The following is a 26152-nucleotide window of genomic DNA, read 5'->3' as shown; positions in this document are numbered from 1 at the left end:
GAAAGGGAGAAAACCCGCAAAAGAGGCAGTGGGACCGCTGGACGACCAAGGAAGGAAAGGGTACATCAAGGAAGACAAACAAATCGCATACAGACTAAATTCCTTCTTTGCGTTTGTCTTTACAAAGGAAGACACTGCAACAATTCCAGAAGCAGTGAAAGTGTTCAAAGGAGTAACAGAGGACAGCCTTACCACAGTAGAAGTGGACTTGGACCAGATTTACCACCAGATCGACAAACTCAAAAGTGACAAATCTCCTGGACCAGACGTAATTCATCCGAGTCTTGAAAGAGCTAAAAGTGGAAATCGGAGAACTATTGCAAAAACTTACCAACCTGTCAATCAAAACAGGACAGATACCGGACTGGAAGATAGTGAACGTCACACCGATATTTAAAAAAAGGATCAAGAGGAGTACCGGGCACGTCGGTCCCTGGGAAGATGGTTGAGGCACTGATCAAGGAAAGCATAACCCGGCACTTAGACACACGACCTGATGAGAGCCAGCCAACATGGATTCAGGAAAGGGAAGTCATGTGTGACAAACCTACTTCAATTTTTTGAGACAGTGAACAGACAAATTGATAATGGAGAACCAGTAGATATTATATACTTGGATTTTCAGAAAGCGTTCGACAAGGTTCCACATGTAAGACTCCTCAGGAAACTGCAAATCCATGGAAAAGAAGGAGATATACTAAGATGGATAGGCAAATGGCTGGAGAACAGAAGACAGAGAGTGGGCATAAATGGGAAGTTCTCAGACTGGGAGAATGTGACTAGCGGTGTGCCCCAGGGCTCGGTATTTGGGCCCATCTTATTTAATACTTTCATCAACGACCTAGAGGATGGAACATCCAGTGAGATCATCAAGTTTGCAGATGATACAAAACTATGCCGGGCAATCAAATTGCAGAAGGACAGTGAGGAACTCCAGAGCAACTTGAGCTGATTGGAGAATTGGGCAGATAAATGGCAGATGAAGTTTAATGTGGAAAAATGCAAAGTGATGCACTTAGGCAGAAAAAAATAAAGAACACAAGTATAGTATGTCAGGTGCAACTCTGGGAAAAAACGAATAGGAAAGGGACCTTGGCGTATTAATCGATAGGACCCTGAAGCTGTTGGCGCAATGTGCAGCGGCAGCGAAGAATGCGAATAAAATGCTAGGCATGATTAAGAAGGGAATCACGAGTAGATCAGAGAAAGTAATAATGCTGCTTTTTTATAGAGCGATGGTCAGACCACACTTGGAATACTGCGTCCAATATTGGTCTCCATACCTAAAGAAGGATATAAAAATGCTCGAGAGGGTGCAGAGATGAGCAATGAAGCTAATAAAGGGCATGGAGAACTTGGAATACGAGGAAAGACTTAAGAGACTGGGATTGTTCTCCCTTGAGAAGAGTAGACTGCGAGGGGATATGATCGAGACTTTCAAAATACTGAAAGGAATCGACAAAATAGAGCAGGATAAAAAAATTATTTACAATGTCCAAAGTGACACGGACAAGAGGACATGGACTGAAGCTAAGGGGGGACAAGTTCAGGACAAATATCAGGAAGTTCTGCTTCATGCAACAAGTAGTGGACACCTGGAATGCTCTCCCAGAAGAGGTAATTGCGGAATCCACCGTTCTAGGATTTAAGGGTAAGTTAGATGTACATCTCCATATGAGTGGCATAAAGTGACATAGGTAAGAGTAAGCTAGATGCACATCTCCTTGTGAGAAGCTTAGAGTGATATGAGGACTAAAACTATGCCAGGGTACACCTGGCGGGGCCTCCGCGTGTGCGGATCGCCGGATTTGATGGACCTAGGGTCTGTTCCAGAGACGGCACTTCTTATGTTCTTTTTTTTTTTTTTTTTAGGAAAAAGAGGGAAGAGCTGCAACCTGTCAAGAGTAGCCAAAGAAAAAAAATGACAAGCTGAGGGGAGGGGTTGTAGGTGTTTGCAAGATTTTAGCAGATGCCTAAAATTAGGGCCTAGGAATCGGCGCTTACCTTATACAGAACTGCGCTTGATGTTCAAAAGTCTGCACAAGAAAAGATCAGCACTATTTGCTGAATTCTCCCCATATTTTTTCATAAAGCAGTGGGAAGAAAAGATATTCTAAATTTCATTCATTTTTATTTAAATAAAAAACTAAAAGAGACAAGAAACAAAACTTTTTCATTGCACACCTTTATTATGATATGAGAAATATTTGTAAAGAAAATATCAGAAACATTTGTGAATTGCTTTTGCAATGCCTTAGGAGAGAAAACCAGAAACAAAAGCACCCAAAGCTAAAATCATACAGCCAGATTCTGCCATATGCTGGAAGGAAGACAAAGGTGTCCAGCCCCAGCTGCAGGGTGCTCGAGACTGAATGTATCCTGACCCGCTGGCAGCGGCGTGTGGGTGTTGCTAGGAGATATGGTGATGTGGTGACTGTACGGAAGGGGAAGCACTTTTGAGGAAACCAAGCCAATGCTGATGCAACATACTGCTCCTGTAAACCAAAGCTTATTTCAGGTCATTCACCTCAAAAAAATGAGCTTAGGGAAGGGTTATTACAGTTCAACCCTGATCACGTGAACTAGGAACGACAGATATGTGCCTTTAACACAGTTTTGATCATTGCTGACGTACATATACAAGCAGAAGAATTACAGGCAGAAAACAACCAGTTTAAAATATATTAAAATGCAAAGTATCAAGTGGCAAAGCCAATACGGAAATGTTCCTTCCCCAATCAGACTTCGTGTTTTGATATCTTCTGGTGGGTGAATAGCAAGTTACTAAAATAACAAAGGACCTGATATTCAAAGCAAATGAAGTGAGCAGCAGAGGCTTCTGTCCCCCCTAATTCACCCTCATCTGGAATTAAACTGCCGTGCTCCCATACCAGCGCTGATTGGCTATCTTGGAACCAGGCAAGAGAAAGTCCCCCCTATTCTAGCTCTGTAATCCCTCTAATTGCCCCTAAACCTCCCATGTCCAATTGTGCCTTTTATTCCAATTCACCCACCCCACCAGGTATTGAATATCAGGGCCTGATTCTGCCCACGGCAGTCATAGCAACATAGTCAATAACATTGAAACATGACAGCAGATAAAAGCCAAATGGCCCATCTAGTCTGCCCATCCGCAGTAACCATTATCTCTTTCTCTCTCCAAGAGATCCCACTTGCCTATCCCAGGCCCTCTTGAATTCTGACACAGTCTCTGTTTCCAGCAGATAAAAACCTGAACAGTCCATCCAGTCTGCCCAATATTTACACGCACGCATTATAAATTCATTATTAAATTAAATCATCTTTTTTCTTTGCTATTTCTGGGCCAGTTATGTGGAGCAATGTTGCAACAGTTTTTATCAACAGCTAATAATTAGTATTTATAGCAATTCCTTGAACATGCTCAGAGACCAAATGGGAGAACCCTTCCAAAATGTGTCTCACTACCCAACCATGGCATATTCAATATATGCCACCACTTTAAATTGTATGTTTCTAAGGCCCCCTTATATCAAGCTGCATAAGGGTTTTTTAAAATCACAGATCTCAGCGGTAAAAACTCCAACGCTCATAGAATTCCTAAGAGCGTCAGAGCTTTTACCACAGTGGTCTGCGATAAAAAATCTTAATGCTGCTTGATAAAAGGGGGCTTAATTTCTTAATAAATCTTCAAAAATACAAAATAAACTTATCTTGAATCCGTGCATAGAGTCCCGACATGGACCATGTTTCGTGCTCTGCTTCAGGAAACCCAAAATGGTTATTCTGTGTCATTTAAAGAAAGAGGTCCCTGTAAAGAATAAAAATAATCTCCGAATCTAAAAAATAAAAATTAAACCCACACATACAATGCATTCTCTGGCCTGAGAACTTAAAAAATACCTTTTGTAACAAACCACCATGGAGGGAACCTGCCTCTGTCTCCAAACAACTTCTTCAGCCTGACAGCCACTGGATTAACACTTCCTTAATTCCTTTAGCAGCAGTGCTGAACTGAAATGACCTTCTTCTAAAAAATGCAAAACCCCAGGAACCGCTACAGCAAATAGAAAATGCTTCAATACAAAATTACCTTTTTGAAGATTTATTAAGAAATTAGAAACATACAACTTAGGGCTCCTTTTACTAAGGTGCCCTAGCATTTTTAGCATGTGCGGCATTGCTGCGTGTGCTTTCCCTGCGTTACGCGCCAAGAACTAAAGCCAGCTCAATGCTGGCATTAGCGTCTAGTGTGCACGCTAAAACCGCTAGCACAGCTTAGTAAAATGAGCCCTTAAAGTATTGAATATGCTATGATTGGGTGGTGAGACACATTTTGGAAGGTTTCTCCCATTTGGTCTCCGGGTCTCTGCGCATGTTCGAAGAATTAAATACTAATTATTAGCTGGTGATAAAAACTATTGCAAGATTGTTCCACATAACTGAGTAGGAGGTTTCGGACAATATTTCTATTATTTCAGGGGGGAGGGGGTGTACTGCTTTTTTGTGGCTTTGGCATTTCAAAGCTTACATTCAAAACGGTGGGCACTGGAGAATTAAGTGACTTGCCAGAGTCACAAGGAGCAGAAGCTCTACCAGTGAGCCACATCTTTTCCTGTTATTTAGGTGTCATGAACATAAAAAAGGCAAGAACCCTGAGTGGAGGAGCCAAGTCAAGCCACAGGAGGGATGAGAATGGACTGTGGGAGGTGGAGTTTTTCTGGTTATTCTTTTAAATGCCATCTAGAACCCCAGCTAGCAACAAGGGAAGGTGATCTGAAGCCCACCTGAAACAGGCTCAGGAAATCTGTAGCATGGGGGACCAGAGCTGCCCTGCGATGGCAAATGTCTATTTTTACTGAGGCGCTTGCTTCTTTCTGCCATTGGTAAACACAAAAACCACCCTCCACTTTGCATTCATGCATTTAAAAACAATTCTAGATATTCAGCAGCACTTGCTAGCCAGATAGATTGCCAACTGCCACAGTCACCCAAATAATGGGGCTATTCAGTGCAGTATCCAGAGAGAAGCACAGAGTATTCGGATAGACTGCCGACCTCTGAAGTTATCTGGATAAGTGAGTTATTTGGCACCAACCACCATACAAATAGCAGAACTGAATATTCAGATAGACAGCCAACCGCCAGAGTCAGTGCGTCATGCTCCGTCTCTGGCTAAAAACCCACTTTTTTGGACCTGCTTTTAACTCTTAACTCCCACTCACTCTCAGATACCTGTACCCATTTTATCATTCCTCCTACTAGAAAGCACACTTCAAAATGTACTGCAATCCAGAGAGAGTCAACCAAAACAAACAAGTAGCATGTCATATCTCCAACGATGCAAATACGGACAACTGCCACGGACGTTCCTTCACCCCGGTTTACGCAGGGGTTTCGTCAGCCGTAAGCCGGAAGTCATTATGCCATTGTATAGATCCATGGTGAGGCCCCACCTGGAATACTGTGTGCAATTCTGGAGGCCACATTATCGCAAAGATGTGCTGAGATTGGAGTTGGTTCAGAGAATGGCCACCCGGATGGTCTCGGGACTCAAAGATCTCCCGTACGAAGAACGGTTAGACAAACTGCAGCTATACTCGCTCGAGGAGCGCAGAGAGAGGGGGGGACATGATCGAGACGTTAAAGTATCTCACGGGCCGCATCGAAGCGGAAGAAGATATCTTCATTTTCAAGGGACCCACGGCAACAAGAGGGCATCCGTGGAAAATCAGAGGCGGGAAACTACGAGGTGACACCAGGAAATTCTTTTTCACTGAAAGGGTGGTTGATCGTTGGAATAGTCTTCCACTGCAGGTGATTGAGGCCAGCAGCGTGCCTGATTTTAAGGCCAAATGGGATCGACACGTGGGTTTTATTCACTAGGCAAAGGTAGGGGAGGGTCATTAGGGTGGGCAGACTGGATGGGCCGTGGCCCTTATCTGCCATCTATTTCTATGTTTCTATGTCTATGTAGTGAAGGAACGTCCGTGGATTGCAGTACATTTTGAATATCATAATTTTTTGCTTTCTAAGACTCCTGAGACAGGCCTGGGGGCCGAAACATGTACATGTCAAGTCATTGAGTTATTGAGTGATTGAATGTATCTTTGCATCATTGGAGGAATAAAGATTTTTATACCATCAGATGAATTGTTGGACACTTTTTTAGTGCACATCATTCTGATTTGGACAGTTCCACTCCTGCTTTTCCTGTATTTGCATTTGTGGTTTTGGTTTTTCCCGTTTTTTTCTTTGACAAGGTCAGGTGAAGTTAACCCGAGGGATACCAAACTGTCAGGTGCAAAGACTGCAGGTTGGGATGTGGAAGAAAACCATGAATCTGTAAGAAGAAATGGAAAAATTGGCAGAAGTGATTCCCTGATGCTGAGCTGAAGTAGAAGGGCGAGCCAAGGATGTTTGGGCCACCGAGAAGCTATCAGAATCATGGTAGCAGACTCCTGCTTGAGTTTGACAAGCGTTTTGAGAATAAGAGGAAAAGGAGAAAACACATAAAGGAACTTGTTCATCCAGTCCAGGAGAAAAGCATCTGCCTCCAGGAGATAAAGCGAGTACAGTCTGGAACAGAACTGGGGCAGCTTGTTGTTGTGGGGAGACGCAAAGAGGTCTATCTGAGGTGTTCCCCATTAAGAAAAATTGGGATGGATAGCTGCTGCGTTCAGCGTCCATTCGTGAGGTTGAAGAATGAGGCTTACTTTTATCCGCCAGTGAATTTTGCTCCCCTTGAATGTAGACAGCCTTCAGGAAGATGTTGTGAAGAATTGCCCAATTCCAAATCTTTTGAGCATCTTAAATAAGAACATAAGATTTACCACTGCTGGATCAGACCAGTGGTCCATCATGCCCAGTAGTCCACTCACGCGGCGGCTTTTAGGTCAAAGACCAGTGCCCTATTTGAGTCTATCCCTACTTGCATATGTTCTGTTCAAGTAGGAACTTATCCAACTTTGTCTTGAATCCCTGAAGGGTGCTTTCCCCTATAACAGCCTCTGGAAGAGCGTTTCAGATTTCTACCACTCTCTAGGGTGAAGAAGAATTTCCTTACGTTTGTACGGAATCTTTTCCCTCCTAACTTTAGCGAGTGCCCTCTCGTTCTCTTCACCTTGGAGAGGGTGAACAATCTCTCTTTCTCCACTAAGTCAATTCCCTTCAATATCTTGAATGTTTTGATCAAGTCCCCTCTCAGTCTTCTCTTTTCAAGGGAGAAGAGGTCCAGTTTCTCTAGCCTCTCATTGTACGGCAACTTCTCCAGTCCCTTAACCATTTTTGTCGTTCTCCTCTGAACCCTTTCAAGTAGTACTATGCCCTTTTTTATGTACGGCGACCAGTGTTGGATGCAGTATTCCAGGTGGGGGGGGGCGTACCCTGGCCTTGTATAACAGCATGATAACCTTTTCAGATCTGTTTGTGATCCCCTTCTTAATCATTCCTAACATTCTGTTCACTATTTTCACCGCTTTCGCGCACCGGACATCCTGTATTTGTGCATATGATTTTTGTTACTGACATGCATCACCTTGCACTTATCCACGTTGAACCTCATTTGCCATTTCGCAGCCCATTCCTCGAGTATATTTATGTCTCTTTGTAGGTCTTCGCAATCCTTCTGTGTCCTCACTATGAATAACTTTGTATTGTCTGCAAATTTAGTCACCTCACTCATCATGCCAATTTCTAGGTTGTTTATAAATATGTTGAAGAGCACAGGCCCGAGCAATGAACCCTGCAGCACTCTTCACTCGTGACGCTTTTCCAGTCTGAGTATTGTCCATTCACCCTCACTCTCTGTTTTCTATCCACCAACCAGTTTTTAATCCACGTGAGTATATCACCCTCGATTCCATGGCTCGCAATTTTTCGAAGTAGATGTTCATGCGGAACCTTGTCGAACATCTTCTGAAAATCTAGATATACGATGTCGACCGGGTCACCCTTGTCTCTCTGCTCATTTACTTCCTCAAAGAAGTGCAGTAAGTTTGTCAAGCAAGATCTGCCTTTGCTGAAGCCGTACTGGCTGGTCCTCATCAGTTTGTGTCCATCAAGGTGATTGATGATGCGGTCCGTTATGAGTGCCTCTACCATCTATTCCGGTACCAAAGTCAGACTCATTGGTTTGTAGTTTCCCGGATCTCCCTTCAAACCTTTTTTGAAGATCGGCATAACATTCGCCACTTTCCAGTCTTCCTGAATCCTTCCTGATTTGATCGACAGATTGGCTATTAGTTGGAGCAGTTCAACTATAACCCCTTTCAGTTCCTTGATTACCCTCAGAAGGATGCTAGGAATTATTTAAAAAGGGATGGTTAACAAGACTAAGAATATTATAATGCCCCTGTATCGCTCCATGGTGCGACCTCATCTGGAGTATTGCGTTCAGTTCTGGTCTCCTTATCTCAAGAAAGATATAGTGGCACTAGAAAAGGTTCAAAGAAGAGCGATCAAGATGGTAAAGGGGATGGAACTCCTCTCATATGAGGAAAGACTAAAATGGTTAGGGCTCTTCAGCTTGGAAAAGAGACGGCTGAGGGGAGATATGATTGAAGTCTACAAAATTCTGAGTGGAGTAGAACGGGTACAAGTGGATCGATTTTTCACTCTGTCATAAATTACAAATACTAGGGGAAACTCGATGAAGTTACAGGGAAATACTTTTAAAACCAATAGGAAGAAATATTTTTTCACTCAGAGAATAGTTAAGCTCTTGAACACGTTGCCAGAGGATACGGTAAGAGCGGATAGCATAGCTGATTTTAAGAAAGGTTTGGACAAGTTCCTGGAGGAAAAGTCCATAGTCTGTTATTGAGAAAGACATGGGTGAAGCCACTGCTTGCCCTGGATCAGTAGCATAGAATGTTGCTACTCTTTGGGTTTTGGTCAGGTAATAGTGACCTGGATTGGTCATCGTGAGAACGGGCTACTGGGCTTGATGGACTATTGGTCTGACCCAGTAAGGCTATTATGATCTTACCCTATTACAGAGCTTGGTATCATCCACAAAATTGCCAGACAATCCTTCCGCAATGATCACTCACAAAGATGTTAAACTCAGCCGGCCCAAGGATAGGTCTCTGCAGCACTCCACTAACTGCATCCTTTTCCTCCAAGCAAACTCCATTTACCACTATCCATTGTCTCTCTCCTTCCACTAAAAAACTAAATGATACTAGATAGCGGGGGGGAAAGGAAATAAATTTTTATGGTTGAAAGCAACAGTATCATGGTATAATGTTCCAAGAACAGTCTCCCAGAAGAAGTAGTGAAGTCAGAGATTGTGTCTGAATTCAAGAAAGCTTGGGATAGGCATGTGGAATCTCTTAGAGAGAGGATGAGATAATGGTTACTGTTGATGGGAAGACTGGATGGGCCATTTGGCCTTTATCTGCCATCATGCCATCTGCCATGTTTTTATGTTCTAAATAACTGCTTATATGAGGCTGGGAAGGTGGCAGGTTAATGACTGCTCTCTTATGCCAGTGTTTAATCACGAAGGAGTATAACCTGTACAGAGTATAACTCTGGCCATTTTGTCGGGCAGACTGGATGGATCATATAGGTCTCTATCTGCTGAAATTTACTATAGCACTATCTGGAGAGTGCAAAAGCAGTCTATAATGGTTTTCAGAGGTACTATCTGGCCAGTTTGAAAGCAGTCTATAATTATGTTCAGAGACACTATCTGGGTAATTTCATGCTCCATTCACCCACTGCCCCAATACTATTCGGATATTTATTATTTATTTTAAAATGTATAGTCCACATACACCTATTCAGATTACATCATAACACAAATATATCAACAACAATCCAACAATATAAAATCACTGAAAATTCCAAATCATAATCGCATACACTCAAAAAGCGTGTACAAACAGGTGTGTCCTTGAAACTACAATTGGACGCACACTGCCATAGCCATTCTGGAAGATTATTCCACCAGAAAGGAGCCCATTCTAGTATTTTGGTAATGCAGTCTATTGTATTCTGCCAACAAGATCTTCATTCCTGACTCTGATCTTAACCTCCAAATGGGACAACAGATAGGTAACAGTTGTTTCAAAACAACAGGGGCATCATCATACAAAACTTGCTGTACCAATACTAATGGTTTCAATTCACTGTCAAAGCAACCTTTTAATAGTGCTATAACTTAGTGTGAAAGCACAGGTTGGGAGAACGAGAGGGCACTCTCTAAAGTTATAAGGGGATAGATTCTGTATGAACGTAAGGAAGTTCTTCTTCATCCAGAGAGTGGTGGAAATCTGGAATGCTCTTCCGGAGGCTGTTATAGGGGAAAACACCCTCCAGGGATTCAAGACAAAGTTAGACAAGTTCCTGCTGAACAAGAACGTGCGCAGGTAGGGCTAGTCTCAATTAGGGCGCTGATCTTTGACCAGAGGGCCACCGCGTGAGCGGACTGCTGGGCATGATAGACCACTGGTCTGACCCAGCAGTGGCAATTCTTATGTTCTTATAATGTCAGTTTGCTCTCCCACTGCCCTGACAATTTGCTAGATGCACTAAATTCAGCAATCATCACTAAACCTGTTTTGACAGCTTTAGAAACAATTGCTTGTACTGACCCAATTCACAAAACGGCTTACCGCGTGTTTTCCCCCTCAATCGCCCATTTTCCGATCCGCCATTCAAATTAGCTAAAACCCCATGCAAGGTAGCCAAGCAATCAATGCACTAACATCACTTGGATATGCAACCCCTCCCCCCAAAAACCCCCCAGGGGTTTTAGCGATTGTAAAAACTCAATAGGTTTACTAGACCAGTGTTCTTCAACCTTTTGACATCTATGGACTGGCGGAAATAAAATTATTATTTTGTGGACCGGCACCGGTCTGCGGACTGGCAATTGAAGAACACTGGGCTAAGTCATAGGCCAGACCCCGCCCATCTCTGCCCCATAATAGTACTATTAACACCATTTTTTCCATTCATTTTTCATATACAGTATACACACACACACAATATAATCGTATTAACAACACATAATGGATAACCACAAAATTAAACTACACAAAGCACACTGTATGCTTCTCAGTACTCATTCCTACAAGAACACACATAACCCCTATGCAAATACGGGACCAAAAACTAAAAGTACTAATATATACAAACAAACCCTAAGATGCAAGGCTCTGCATGCAGTACAACCCCAGAGGAAAAGAAACAAATGCATTTCTTCCTGAACAAACAGCAGATGTAAATCAATCACTAAATTAAAAAATAAAATAATTCCCCTACTGTTGTTGTCTCCCTCCCTCCATGCTGTGCCTTGCCTTCTGGCCTGCCCCCGGTGTTATCTTCAGGCCGGCTCTCTCTTCCTCAGTGCACAAAGCCACGGGCAGCAGCTCCTTGCGCATCATCTGGAAGTCTTCCCTCTGATGTAATGACATCAGAGAGAAGACTTCCAGTTCAGGCGCAGGACACGTGTAGGACCCTCTGCTCACAGCTTTGTGCACTGCAGCACAGAGGAAGAGGGAGCTAGCCCAAAGACCACGCAGCATCGATCGCACTGTGGACCAGCAGCTGAAGAGCACTGTCCTGGGCCTGATGCACGTGCAGGAAATTTCTGCGGACCGCCACCGGTCCACAGACCGGCAGTTGAAGAACACTGTACTAGACCTGTCGGTAACTGTGTTACCAACAGACCTGCCTGGTTTTTTCATTTTATTTCAATGGCACCATTAAAAAAAAATGAAAAAAGGTTACTCACTGCCAATGACAGCCCTCCCCGATGATCCCCAAAGAACAGACTGGGAATCCCCCCAAAAGAGAAAATTGGCAAGAGAGATGCCCACTCCTTCCTGCCATGCTGACCCCATGAGAGAAAATTGGCAGGAGGGATGCCCACTCCCTTCTGCCAATGAATGTCCCCCCCTTGAAACGTCCTCTAACCTCCCCCCTTCCTCCTGAAAGAAAATAGGTAGTAGGGATGCCCACTCCCTCCTGCAACCGGATGGTCCCCTGAACCCTACTCCCATTCCCAGAAACCCCCCCCCCCCCGGTACCTTTTGTAGACGTTGGGAGCTGAAGGGAAGCACGGTCCTTCCAGCTTTGAGGCCTGCCAATTGAAAATGACAGGATTTCCCCTCCTCGGTACACCATGTGATGCACAGGGAGGAGCCTAAGGCTCTGTGGCTCAGACGCCTAAGGCCCCTCTCCAAGGTGTCTGAGACAATCAGAGCTCTAGGCTCTTCCCTCTGTATCCCATGTGATGCACATTTGTCCATTAAAGAAAAAAAAAAAAAATGGGTTTCCTGCCCCAAACAGTTGAATGCCAGGAGGCTGCTTTTGGGGGCTTCCCCTGCCTCTCAGCTGCTTGGGCTTCCCTTTGCCAGTTTTGTGCATGTGTGAGAGTTACTCTCACACCGATCAATTGGACGAGAGAGACAGGGATTTCAACGAACCTCCATGTGAATCATTTGTATGCAGTCTTTTTGGTACATCGATCACTCTAACAAATTCGGCCAGAGAATCGGCCAACAGTGATCTAGTCAGTATTGGCAATTATGTTTAGTGCATCCAGGCTTATATCTGGATAGTGTGAAAGCATCGATGATAGTGCATTGCAAACTGTGTGTTGCAGCACACTACTGTGCCTTGTAAGTTTCCAGGTGTGCCCCAAGATGCCGGCACAGGCTGCTTACAGGATGTACCTCTCGCTCCTTCTCCTCACCTCTCCTTCTGCAGCACACCCTTCCCCCCCACCGGCAGTAATAGAAGGCACAGGGCCGCGGCTGGAGGACATGAGCACATTTCTGGGTGCCTCATGTCCCGAGATTAGTGTGCCGGCAGCGTAAAAAGTTTGTGACACACTGATCTATGATGATTTTTAGAAGCACTATCCAGAGAGAGCAAAAGAACTCTATAATGGTATATGTAGTATAAATGTGTCTGTATTGAAAACCATCTCAAAAAATGTTAACTCTGTATTGTAACACCATTACAGAAGCTCATGTAAACTTCTCTGAATTGACTCTCCAGTCATTAATATCAGTATAGAAGCTTTCAATGAACACAGTCATGTTCATAGGTAATTTCATTCTCTTTAAATACCTACATGGCATAAATGTGAACGAGGCAAGTCTCTTTCCACTGAGAGGAAGCTCTGGTATGAGAGGGCATAGGATGAAGGTGAAAGGGGATAGATTCAGAAGTAATCTCAGAAAATACTTTTTCATGGATAGGTAGTGAATGCTTGGAATGGCCTCAGAGTATCTGAACTCAAGACAGCTTGGGACAAGTATGTTGGATCTCTAAAGGAGAGGAGGGGATAATGGATAGCATGGTTAGGCAGACTAGAAAGAAAAATGAAAGCAGATAAAGATAATACGGCCTATGTTTCTATGTAAAGCAGTCTATAATTATGTTTAGGGACACTATCTAGATCAGAGGTATCCAACCTTTTGGCTTCCCTGGGCCACATTTGCCAAAAAAAATGTTTCTAGGGCCGCACAAACATGCAAACGCTGCAGCAAGACAGAGGAGGAAGCTGGCAAGACGGTAAACACCCAGGGGCAGCAGAGGAAAACACTGCATCGCCCTCAACCGGGGCCGCACAAAATACTTCACCGGGCCGCATGCGGCCCTCGAGCCACAGGTTGGACACCCCTGATCTAGATCATTTCACAGTCTGTTTCCACACTGCCCTAACACTAAGTGAAAGAGGACAGATTCAGAAGTAATCTCCGAAAAAGCTTTTTCACAGAAAAGGCGGTGAATGCGCGGAATGGTCCCCTATAGGAGCTGAAATCTGTATTTGAATTTAAGAAAGCTTGGGACAAGTATATTGGATCTCTAAGGCAAAAGAGGGGATAGAAGATAGCAGGCAGACTAGGTAGGCGATATGGTCTGTTGTTTTTTTATTTTGTGTTTTTATTTAGAAAATGCACAATACAGAAAACACAACATTCCTGAACACAGCCCAATCAAAAAAAAAAAATAAAACAACAAGTGATAAGAAAGTCTACCACATGATTCAGAAAATGTACCTATACCTCCCACCCACCCCAGCACTCCAGTGTTCAAAAGTTCAGGAGAGCACTTCAGGCTTTATGGGATAACGTGTCCCAAACAGGCACCCAAATAGCCCGAAATCTCCTTCAACGCCCAGGACCACCATGTTTAACATCCAAATATTCATATTTTAACAAAAGAAACACCTCGTTTCTCCACATGGTAACTTCAGCCTATCTCCACAGTAAAAAGATACATTTCCTAGCCAACAGGGAAGCTTTTTGTAACAAGTGAGAATGACCCCTAGACACTCCCAAAGAAGAAAATTGTGAAAAAAGCAATACATCCGCCTGCAGAGGAATTCTATGCCATAATATCGTCTGCAAATAGACAGACAAAGGACCAAAAAGTTTGCACTCGGTCACAAGACCAAAACATATGGAACAGACCAGCTGGCGTAGATTGGCACTTCGGGCAACATGCATGAGAAGCAAATCCTACCATGTATAAAGGGAAATGTAGAGCCGCAATAAAAACTTGTAATGTTGGGCCATATAGTCTTTATTTGCCTTCATTTTTCTCTGTTTTCTATGCATCTGAATAACCTGAAAGCAGTCCATAATGATTTTCAGAGGCATTTTCCAACTAATGCTCTGAAATTCAATGGATGTCCTGCTCATTGGCAGTTATTACGATAGCAGGAGCTGTTATTTAGATAAGTGCTTTTGAATATTGGGCTCAAATGTGTTATGGCAATGTTCATCATTTCAAATCTAAAATCAGAAGCTGTAAAGATAATAAGTCCTATTTATAGTGTTGCTGCATGTACTCTGCACTGTCAGTGGCAGAGTTAACGTGTACAAAGTGCAGGACTCAGATGGGAGAGACCAGTGGTGTAGCTAGGCGTCCCCCGCCCCGTGGACCTCTTGAAATTTTTTATCGATGTGAATAGCATCTTCCACCTGCTGCTCGCATCAGCCTCGGCTCTGTTCTGACGTCACGTCCTGTTCCCGCAACTAGGAAGTGACATCAGAAGGGAGCCGAGGCCAGTGCAAGCAGCAGGTGGAAGATGCTGCCCTCACCAGTGAACATTTCAAGAGGGACATGGGGTGGGAAAAGGTGGAGAGGTGCTGGCGTTCCCCAAATATTGCGCCTGGGGCGGACCATCCCCCCTTACTATGCCACCAGAAGAGACATCATAATAGGCTCACAGCAGGGAAGAGCTGCATTGTAGGTGGAGGAACATATCTCAAGCTTAGTGTAGGGAGGTAGAAGGAGAAAGGGGATGGAATTTGATATACCACCTTTCTGTGGTTACAATCAAAGCCATTTACATATTACATATAAGTTCTTATTTTGTACCTGGGGCAATGGAGAGTTACGTGGCTTGCCCAGAGTTACAAGGAGCTGCAGTGGGCATTGTACATCGGCCATTTAGAAGAACTTAATCCCTAAGATTGTAGTTTCGAATCTTTACCATCTGCTGGGAACTTCTATTCTTTGTAGAATAGGCATGAGATGGCTTATTGAACTTCGACTTCTGTTCCACCTCAACCTTTGTTCCTTCAACTGTGAAAGGAGATTTCGGTTCTTGATGTACAGCAGTTGATTTCATCAGGCTTCTCAATGTTCTGGCTGTTTGAGAATTCACTGAAGAAATTAATGGAAGACACTTACAATGTACACAATTGTTCAAAATAAGAACATAAGAATCGCCTTTGTTACTGTTGCTAAAAAGTTAAAAAAAAAAAAAAGGAATGGCATTAGACAATAAGTTCCCAAGTGCATCAGATCTACAGAAAGCTGCTTTTGTGGCTTAATGTTTAAACCAGTACCTTTACCACTGGCTGCATTTCAGCAGACAGCCTAAGTACAAGTTGCTGAAATTCTGTTTGACAGCAAAAGGAAGATAACCTCTGAATTTCTTTGGACAACACAGTTCGGGCACTAGGCTGATGAACAGCTGAGCCAATAAACAGCAAGTTTCAATAAGGCCCTTGAATTTTCTGTAACTAAGTTCAACTGTTGCACCAGAAACATTCTTGCATACAAAACTATCATAAACACTGAGTTATTAAGCAATTGCTAATTTTCGCTGCCTTTTTCATTCAGCAATTCCTGCTTTTTCATAACTCCAAAGTTTAGGCATTAGTTCATCCAAACATTTTATTTTTGCTATTTGTAAAGTGTTATAAAGTGTACAAGGTACTTTACAGATACTCATAATAGAGATTTCCTACTTCTTGGAGTTTACAGTCTAATAACCCCCTCCACCACCACCACACACACACAAAATATACTAGGTGAGCAGAGTATAGGTGCCCTGTGTAAGAGAATGGGGAGGCTAAGCCTCTCTAGCCACAGTTGCTATCTTCCCCTCTCCGCCATTGCCTTCTTGCATCCATGACTGGAACAAGAATTAGAACTATGAGCTTCTCCCACTGATTAGTGCCACTGCCAACCACACATGAGACCATAGCCCTCAACATGCTGCGGGCTGTGCCAGTCACCTTCCTCCTCCTCACCTCTCCTCCTGCTATAAAAAGCTAGATCATGGGGAGAGCAGGAGGAGGAGCAGCAGCAGAAAGGAGGCTGGCAGAACTGGCAGGGTGCTGAGGGCGATGGTTCCATTCACTGCTTCATTTTGTTTGTAATCTTATCATAGAGACGACAGGAATCAGTGAGTTAATAGACTCCAGAGGGGGAGGGACTGGGAAAGAGAGAGATGGGAAGGAAGATCGATGATGTTGCATGGTAGGGGATGAGAGGAAAGACAGAGAGGTGATGCTGGATGGAGGGGAAGAAGAGAGGACAATGCTGGATATTTGGGGATGAGAGACAGAGGGCAATGTTGAGTGGGGGGTGTAAGAGACAGGCAGGCAGACAGACAGAAAAGATCCTAGATGGTTGGAGAGAGAGGGGAAGTGGGGGGATCCTGGATGAATATGGCAGGGAGGATGGAGGTGGAAAGAGGAGATCCTGCATGGTGTGGGCAAAAAGAGAGAGCGAAAGAGGGAGGGAGGCGATTCTACAGAGCACATAGAAAGAAAAAGAGAGATTCTGGATGGCTGGATTGGGGCAGAGGGGAAGGGGGAGGGAGAGAGATGCAAAATCTCACATTTTGGAATAGAGCGAGGAGATGCTACAAAGAAAACAAAGAAAGAGACAGAAGATTCTGGATGGGAGTGGGGGGCGAGAGAGAGGAGATGCTGCCTGACCAGGTAGAGGGGAAGAGAAACAAAGAGGATATGCTGCAGTGAGTGAGAGGAAAAATAGGGAGTGATCAGACAGGAGATGCTGTATAGCTGGGGAGGAGAGAAAAATACAGAGAGAAGGTGCTACATGGATAGGGGAAAGAGAGATAGGGAGTTACACACACACACGGAGGAGATGCTACTGTATATGGGTGGGGGAGAGAAAGAAACATGGAGCAGAGATGCTACATGATAAGAGCTCTTTGGGGGTGGACGGGATATACAACCAAATAAATAAGGGGAAGAGAAGAAAAAGTGAAAACGGAGAAATAGAGAAGCAGAATGGAAGAGCCTGGAGGAGAGAAACATTGGAAAACAGTAAAAAAAAAAAAAAATAGACTGGAAACCAGAATTTTTGGGGCAGGATGATCAAAGGCCCCAGGTGAGTATAAGCTCTTAGGTAAGTGAATCACTAAATACCTCTAAATAAATAGGAAACGGGGCAATGTCTGGAAAGCAGTGTAAACTAATGCTTGAATTATGGGAAGCAAGGTTCTGGATCTAGAGGCTGTGATGAAAGAGGCTGAGTTGGATTTAGTGACGACCACAGAGACGTGGTTCATGAAGAACCATGATTGGGATATAGTTATATTGGGTTATATCTATTCAGGAAAGACAGGGTAGGAAGAAAAGGAGGGGAAGTGGCATTATATGTTAAAGATCATATTAAAGCCACACAATTGTAGGATTTGCAGGGTAAGGAAGAGGCACCATGGGTGATGTAATATACAGGCCTCCTTCACAGACAGAAGTGGACAGTCACTGCTCCAGAGCTAGGAAGGAGAACCCGAATTCCTCATTGTTTAACCTTCAATATTTTATCATAGGCAACCCCACTGTGCCAACTATAATGGTAAGGTGATTAAATATGAATCTAACAAAGTGCAAGCCACTGAAGATGTATTGTTGTGACCCGCATAGATGTTGGATATGTGGGATATAAGTATTTTAAAATAAATAAATCCTGGAAAGAGCTAAGAGAAGATAGGAAAACAGTAACCAGAGATTGTGACCTACACAATTAGAAAAATTAAATGGCAAGACAACAAAGGTAGAAAAAATAATGTCATTTTTAATTTAGAGTGAAGTAATGTGGAAACTGTGTTAGTCTACATTAACAGAAAATACCTTTTTATTGGACCAAATACATTTTTGACTAGATTTCAGAGGCCAAAACCTCCTTCTTCAGGTGAGTAAACTATCTTAGCCTAAGGAATAAAGTTTTGGCCTCTGAAACCTAGTCAAAAATTGTATTAAATTAATTCAATAAAAAGGTATCACTTGGGGTGTGTGGCTTCGAGGCGAACGAAGATGGCTGTGTGAGGGAATTGCTCCGTGGAGTCAGTCTGTTTGAATTAAAATAATAGTTGAAAAAGTTCAATAGAAAGTCGGTTTTAGTGAGGTATAAGTAATATAAAAATGGCTTCGGGAAGGCAAAGTAAATCTTCCATGTCTGGAGCTGGTTCGAGCTCTATTAAAAAGTCAAAAGTTGAATCGACTTCCCCGCTGATGATGCCACTACCATCGGATGAAGTTGATAATAAGGATCTCATGAGAGAAATACAAAATATAAAAGATATTGTCTTAGAAAATTCAAAGGATATAAAAGAAGTGAAAGGGGAAGTGGTGTGTTTGACTAAAAGATTAAATGCAGTGGATTTAAAAATGGATTGTATAGAAAAACGGGTGAAAAAATCTGAAGCAGAAATATTGCAGTATAAAAAAGACCATAAAGAGATTGAATTATTAAGAAGGGATCTGGTGGACTTATCGAATCGTGAGAGGAGGAATAATTTGAGGGTGCTTGGATTGCCTGAAGGGATAGAAAAGAATGATCCTATTGCTTTTTTGATTAATTTCTTACCAAAAATTCTACCACTTCAAAGTAAATTTCTGTTGGAGATAGAAAGGGCGCACAGAATTCCAACGAAGAGATTGAGCAGTCAAAAGGGGCCGCGTCCTTTAATTTGTAAATTACTTAGATACCAGCAAGTAACGGAAATTTTGAAGTTAGTGAAGGAACATAAAAGTCTTAAGTGTCAGGATGCAAAGATTTTTACAGTTCCGGATTTCGCCAAGGAGACCGCATATAAAAGAAAGCAATTGTTGGACTTGCGCCCACAATTAAGAGCAATGGGTGCTAGGTTTGGATTGATAAATCCGGCTACTATGCTAGTGACCCACGATAATAAAACTTTAAGTTTTGAAGAGGCAGAAAAATTAAAAGAATATCTAGATAAATGTGAAATCCCTATGAGCACCTAAAATTGGAAATGGAAAATAAAAAACTGTTGTTTGATATAATTTTATTGGTTTGATGCACTTTTTATGTTTTGTTTTATTCATACGGGGAAATTATTCTCATTTTGGAAACTGTCATTTCCGTTGGCTTTAATGCAGTTCAGCGGTGGGGCTTGGCAGCATTCTGGACTGGTCTCGCGGACATTCAAAATGAATGAGGGTTCTAATGCAGTTTGATTGAAGAATTTCTTACTCACTGAGGATATATAAATATAAAAATAAAAATAGAAAAGATCTACTTATACTGTCATATCCTCTGAACGTGATATATATGTCTCAAAGATAATGTCACAGAGCGCTCAAATGTAATAACAAGGATCGCCGAAATGGAGAGTGGCGCTATATAATATTATCAGAGTTTTTCCTTCATGAAGATTAGTGAAGTGTGATGTGCGTAATTTCTTCTATGATACATTCATTGTACAGAAGATTTTATGAAGATCAATTGAGCGTGAGTGATTTATAGAATGGATTTGTATCTACGAATTGAGATCAGTTACATCTGCGGGCTGAAGAGTTACAACGCTGTGAGGGATTGACTGAAAGGGAAATCTTGATTGCTGTTTAACAATATGAAAGAGAGTTATCTTGTTTGGAGTTGGCCTGCACCAACGATATAAGAAGATGTGTACTATGTATGGTATATTTTATATGGAAGAAGTGCTTGTATGATACAGCCTTTTTCTGGAATTTATTGAAAGATCTATAGGATGTTGATTTACAAGGATAAACTCTGAAGAAAAGTTTGGATTGGAATGGATTGGAATGCTGAGCCTCACAGAAGTTTCATGATGATAGTTTTTCATGTCATCGTAGGAGCAACATGACTGGATGATTTATAAATATAGTCTAACTTTTATGTTATGGAAAGAACAATGTTTTTAATTATTCCCATATTTTTGGAAAAAGACAATGAAAATTTATTGATATTCCTTATAAAGCAGTTATATAATTGTATTTCTAATATAGGGGTAATAAGGATTTTGGTTTGAAGATATGTTTGGAAATAGGGATTTAAGGGTATATTGACATTTAAAAAAGAATGATTGGGAAGGGGAAAAAAGAGGATGTAAGGATTTCTTTGGGTTAAAGACATATTTTTTGCCATAAGAGCATAAGCATCGCCTCTGCCAAGTCAGACCATAGGTCCATTGTGCCCAGCAGTCCGCACCCGCGGCGGCCCCCCAGGTCCATGACCTGTAGTGTTCTTTCACTTAAGACATTTTATCCTTTATAGTACCCCTCTAGCTATACAAGTTCTCTTTGGGTTCATTTTATAGTGTAATTGAGAGGATTTGGAGGACTAACTCATACAATACTCTGGCTCTATTCTTATTCGTTGTTTTGGGTATTAGGAAATGGTCTTATATATATTAGAGGGAAGGGGGAAAAAAAGAGTGGGAAAGGATATTAAAGATTTTAAATTGTCTTTCTATGGCTATTAAGAGGTTAATGATAAGTTGATAGAATGATTGTGATTTTGCCTGCAGGGAGTTTTTTCTTTTACTTAGCCAATAAGTGCGTTTCGAAGTTTGCATTCATGGTATGGGAGGGGAGGGTGGGGGGTGGGTATTTGGGATGGGGTGAGGAGGTTGGGTTGGAGGGTAAATTAGATTATTGGTTTAAGGGAAAGCAATATAGAATTTTATTGGGATGGATATTTATGGATATTATGTCTGAATCATATAATGGATTTTAAAATTTTTTCACTGAACGTTAATGGCCTCAACCATCCGGTTAAAAGGAAAAAAAGCATTGTTATTTCTTAAACAGAAGAACGCAGATGTTTGTTTTTTGCAGGAGACGCACCTATCTGGAGCAGAATCTATGAAGTTATCTGGGAATTGGGTGAAACAATGTTTTTATGCACCTGCGACAAGGAAAAAGGCTGGAGTAGCAATTCTGGTTAATAAAAAGTGTTCTGCAACATTTAAAATGATTAATGAAGATCCTCTAGGAAGATGGATGCATGTTGAAATGAGTATGGGCAATACTACTGTGGCGTTGTTCAATGTATATGCCCCTAATTCGAATCAAATTGAATTCTTTAAATCTCTACAATAATTAGTTTTACCACTGGCTACCACTAATTTAGTGGTGGCAAGGGATTTCAATGCTGTTATGGATCCGTTATTGGATAAAAAAATCTAGTAGGATTATGAAATCACTAGGGTTAGATAATTTTGTACAATCTTGTAATTTAAAAGATATTTGGCGTATTCTTCATTTTAATGATTGGGAATTTTCATTTTGTTCACATGTTCATAAATCTTTCTCTAGAATTGATTATGTTTTTGTTATGGATCAATTGATACAGCAAGTTACACAAGCTTCCATAGATTCAATAATATTATCAGATCATGGTGGTGTGTGGATAGACTTAAACCTGGTAGATCAGGATAAATCTAAACCTGTTTGGAGATTTGATAATGCATTGCTTGCAGATTCTAAATTTTGTGAAGATTTTCAGGTCAAAATTGATGAATATTTTTTGCTTAATAATTCGGAGGAAATTTCTGTTTAAATTTTATGGGATGCTTTTAAAGCAACCATGAGAGGACAAATTATTTCATTCTCTGTGTATATTAGGAAACAGCTAAGAAAGCAATTTGTTGCTCTAGAAAAAGAAATTAAATGATTAGAATTAAAATTGATTGGAAAATGGGAGCAATCTACATTTCAAGATTTATTAAAAGCAAAATGTAAATATAACGAGATTTCCTCTAGATTAGTAAGGAAATATATTTTTTCTAAGCAAGCATTGTATTATAGTAGTTCAAATAAGCGGGAAGATTATTGGCAAATGATTTACAGGCAAAGAAAAGAAAGGAAAAAATATGTGTAATTAAGGATGAGTTAGGCAACTCTCATTCTCAGATTGGAAGTATATTAAAACAATTTCTGAATTATTATAAAACCCTTTATTCTTCTGAGTCTTATTTAGAAAAAGAAAAAGATGGATTGGAATTTTTAAGTTTAATTGAAGAGCCTAAAGTTCCTGATCATATAAAAAGAAGTTTAGAAGAGCCTATATCACACTAAAAGAGTTACAAACAGCATTGAGGTTCCTTAGAGTAGGGACCGCTCCAGGTGGTGATGGATTTACAGTAGAGTTTTATAAATCATTTCAAATTACCCTTTTACCTTATTTATTAAAATTATATCAGACTCAACTAAGTAAAGGTTGTATTTCAGGCACTATGGCAGAGTCTTTAACTATCGTTCTACCGAAGCCAAATAGAGATCCTACATGATTTCAAATTACAGGCCCTATCTCGATCTACCCTTGATTCCCCCCCATCTGCAGATGAACTGACGGAATTTTTCAACAACAAAATCATCAAATTGAGATCAAATCTAGTGAGCTCCTCAACCAACCATTTGAACTACCCGGTTGCCCAACACAAAGATGACCCTAGGGTAGATATGGCCTGAAATAACTTCACTACACCATCCTGGCAACAATTCTCCAACTATTACACAAAATAAGCCGTCTCCTATTGCAGATTAGACTGCTGCCCCCCAAACATTATGAAAGTCGCGCCACTCTCTTTCAAAGCCAAGCTATTCAACTGGCTCTCCTCTCTCCTGCTAACCGGTACTTTCCCTGAGGATCTAGGCTAGATTCTGATCACCCCAATCGTAAAAAACCTTAGAGAATCTACCAGACATCTAATTACAGACCAATTGCAAGCACCCCCTTTTTCGTCAAGTTAATAGAAGGTCTGGTCAACCAGGAACTAGTAATGTATCTAGAGAAATTTAGCATACTGCACGACAATCAGTCTGGTTTCCGCTCTGGATTCAGCACCGAAACTGTCATAGCATCACTACTGGATTTCCTCCACACCTTATTCAGCCAGGGTACCAGTGCTCTTATTCTGCAACTAGACTTAAGTAGTGCCTTCGATCTAGCTGACCACGCTATTCTGATTGACTGTCTGGAGTCAATTGGTCTTTCAGGTAATGTGTTAAAATGGTTTCAAGGGTTTTTGAGCAAACGGTCATATCAAGTCTACAGTGACAATAAAAAATCCGTTAGTTGGGTCAACTCATGCGGAGTCCCGCAGGGCTCTCCCCTTTCCCCCACTCTGTTCAACATCTACCTTGCCTCATTGGGGAACTTACTTCAAAACCTAAAGGTTAAATTCTACATCTATGCAGATGATATCACCATTGTTATTCCCATTACCACTCTGACCTCCAAGACTAAGACTCATCTTTCATCCATTCTAAAGGAAATCGAACTATGGATGACCAACTTCAAATTGAAGCTCAACACCGACAAAACTAAATTTTTCCTCGCTACCCCCAATGACAAAATCAGCGACCCATCGATCTCCTTGAACGGTCAGGTCTTCCCTATTGACCACTCCATTAAAATCCTAGGAGTCACCCTGGACCGCCACCTCACTCTTAATGCTCACACAGATTTATTAATTAAAAAATGCTTTTCTGTACTATGGAAACTCAGAACCATCAGAAAATACTTTGATGCTCCATCTTTCCGCTTACTGGTTCAATCTTCCATCCTGAGCCTACTCGATTATTGCAACATTATTTACTTGGCATCCTATAAAAAAACCACAGCAGTTCGGCTGATCTTTAGGCTGAAGAAATGGGAACACATAAGCCCCTACTATCAGAAACTCCACTGGCTGCCCCTAGAGGCGTGGATCCTGTTTAAGTTCTCATGTCTATGTTACAAGTCAATATTTGGCCTAGCCCCCACTTACCTCGTTTCCCACTTCAATCTGGCCAGTTATCTTAGACCCACACGAAGAATACATCTGTTCTCCTATCCGACAATAAAGGCCTGCCACTACAAAAGATTCTTGGACAGAACTCTTGCCTTCCAGGCAGGCAAATGGAACGATTGGCTTAATAACGTTTTCGCATTCTCATCATCCTACTTCAATTTTAGAAAACAGGTAAAAACGAGCTTGTTCAATCGATTTGTTAACTAAGAATCTTCTCAGCTCTGCTTAATCAACCAGTATCCCTAATGAACTAAACAGCTTTCATATTCCTTCTTTATGTAAGATTGTATTGCTGACTTTGATTGTAACTTCTTTGCTGACTTTGACTGTAACCTCTTCGCTGATTGTCCAGCGCTTCTTGCTGTAAACCGCCTCAAACTTCTATGGCTTTGGCGGTATATAAAAATAAAATTATTATTATTATTATTATTTCTTTAATAAATGTAGATAGTAAATTGTTAGCTAAAATTTTAGCCTTGCGTTTGGCCAAAGCTCTTCCTCATATAATTGGTATGCATCAAACAGATTTTGTTGCTCAAAGACACTCTTCTAATAATACTAGATTGGCATTCCATATGTTATATCTAACAAAAAAAAATTTGATGACCCGGCTTTTTCTGTATCCTTAGATGCTGAGAAAGCTTTTGATCGTGTAGAATGGAATTTCATGTATCAAGCTATGAAGTGGTTTGGTATTGGACCCGGATTTATACAAATGATTCAAGCACTGTATAACTCACCTGTTGCTCGTTTATATATAAATTATAATTTTTCTGATTGTTTTAAATTGCAAAGGGGAGTTAGACAGGGTTGTCCCTTATCTCCTTTACTTTTTGATATAGTACTTGAACCCTTGTTATTAGCTATTCGACAAGTGAAGGACATTCCATGTTCTGGAGTTGAATATAAGGTATCTGCATATGCAGATGATATATTGCTTCATTTGAGAAATCCAGAAACAACCATTCCATGTTTACTTGAAGTGATTGATACATTTGGGAAATTCTCAGGATATAAAATAAATTGGACTAAATCAGAAGTTCTTCCTTTGAATGTACATTGTACAAAGGGATTATTTGATTCTTTCCCTTTTATTTGGAAGGAAGATGGAATAAAATATTTAGGTATTTGGTTAAAAAATACAATTGAAGAGACAGTGAAAGTAAATGAAAAGTTTTTATTACAAAAAGTAACAGAGTTATGTGAGCAATGGAATCCTTTGCATTTATCTTGGTGGGGAAGAGTTCAAACTATTAAAATGATAATTTTGCCTGTAGTTTGTTACCAAATGGGTATGATACCAGTGTTTTTTCAGGGGTCTTTTTATAAAAAATTAAATAATGTTCTGGTCAAATTTATTTGGCTGGGTAAAATTGCAAGAATTGCTCTAGTGTCTTTACAAAAGCCAATTAAGGAGGATGGGGTAAATTTCCCCAACTTTTATAGGTATCACCAATCCTATATTATGCGCCAAGGTATGTGTTGGGTCCTCCCAGAGCTTTTGGAACAGCTTCCGGACTGGTTATGGATTGAAAGATCGCTCATGTTTCCACTTAGACTTAATCTTCTTCTTAGTATCAAAATACCTAGAATACATAAAGATAATAGAATATTAATGGACACTTGGAAAACTATAAGATTTGTTGATAAATTTACTCCTGTTCCTATTGGAAAATCTACACATCAAACTATTTGGGTAAACTCCAAGATTCAAATAGGCGGTTTTAAGATTGTCTGGAAAGATTGGATTAAAGCAGATATACGTTCCTTAAATGATGTTATTTCTAATGGTAAGCTGCTTGATTTTTCACAATTGCAACATAAATATGATCTTGATAAAAAACAAAGTTATAAATGGTTGCAATTGAA

At 41.2% G+C, this 26152-nt stretch overlaps 1 protein-coding gene across 5 annotated transcripts in view; it reads right to left on the bottom strand.

Annotated features, from left to right (window-relative positions):
- Positions 1 to 2185: 2185 nt before the first annotated feature.
- CCDC57 (coiled-coil domain containing 57) overlaps positions 2186 to 26152 on the bottom strand; it is a 411998-nt gene continuing 388031 nt past the window's right edge. For 3 of the 5 annotated variants that reach the window (XM_033960323.1, XM_033960322.1, XM_033960324.1), the window contains 2 exons: positions 15446 to 15618; positions 2186 to 2495 (listed from right to left, as the gene is read on the bottom strand). In XM_033960323.1, the coding sequence (XP_033816214.1) occupies positions 2190 to 2495; positions 15446 to 15618 (479 nt within the window). In that variant the 3' untranslated portion in view covers positions 2186 to 2189. Of the gene's footprint in view, positions 2496 to 15330; positions 15619 to 26152 lie in introns of all 5 variants that reach the window. The other 2 variants (XR_004540808.1, XM_033960325.1) reach the window with 2 other exon arrangements.

The sequence above is a fragment of the Geotrypetes seraphini genome, chromosome 10 (genome assembly GCF_902459505.1).
Source record: "Geotrypetes seraphini chromosome 10, aGeoSer1.1, whole genome shotgun sequence".
Taxonomy (NCBI): domain Eukaryota; kingdom Metazoa; phylum Chordata; class Amphibia; order Gymnophiona; family Dermophiidae; genus Geotrypetes; species Geotrypetes seraphini.
The sequence above is the reverse complement of the archived record's forward strand: the minus strand, read 5'-3'. Positions and strand labels throughout refer to the sequence as shown.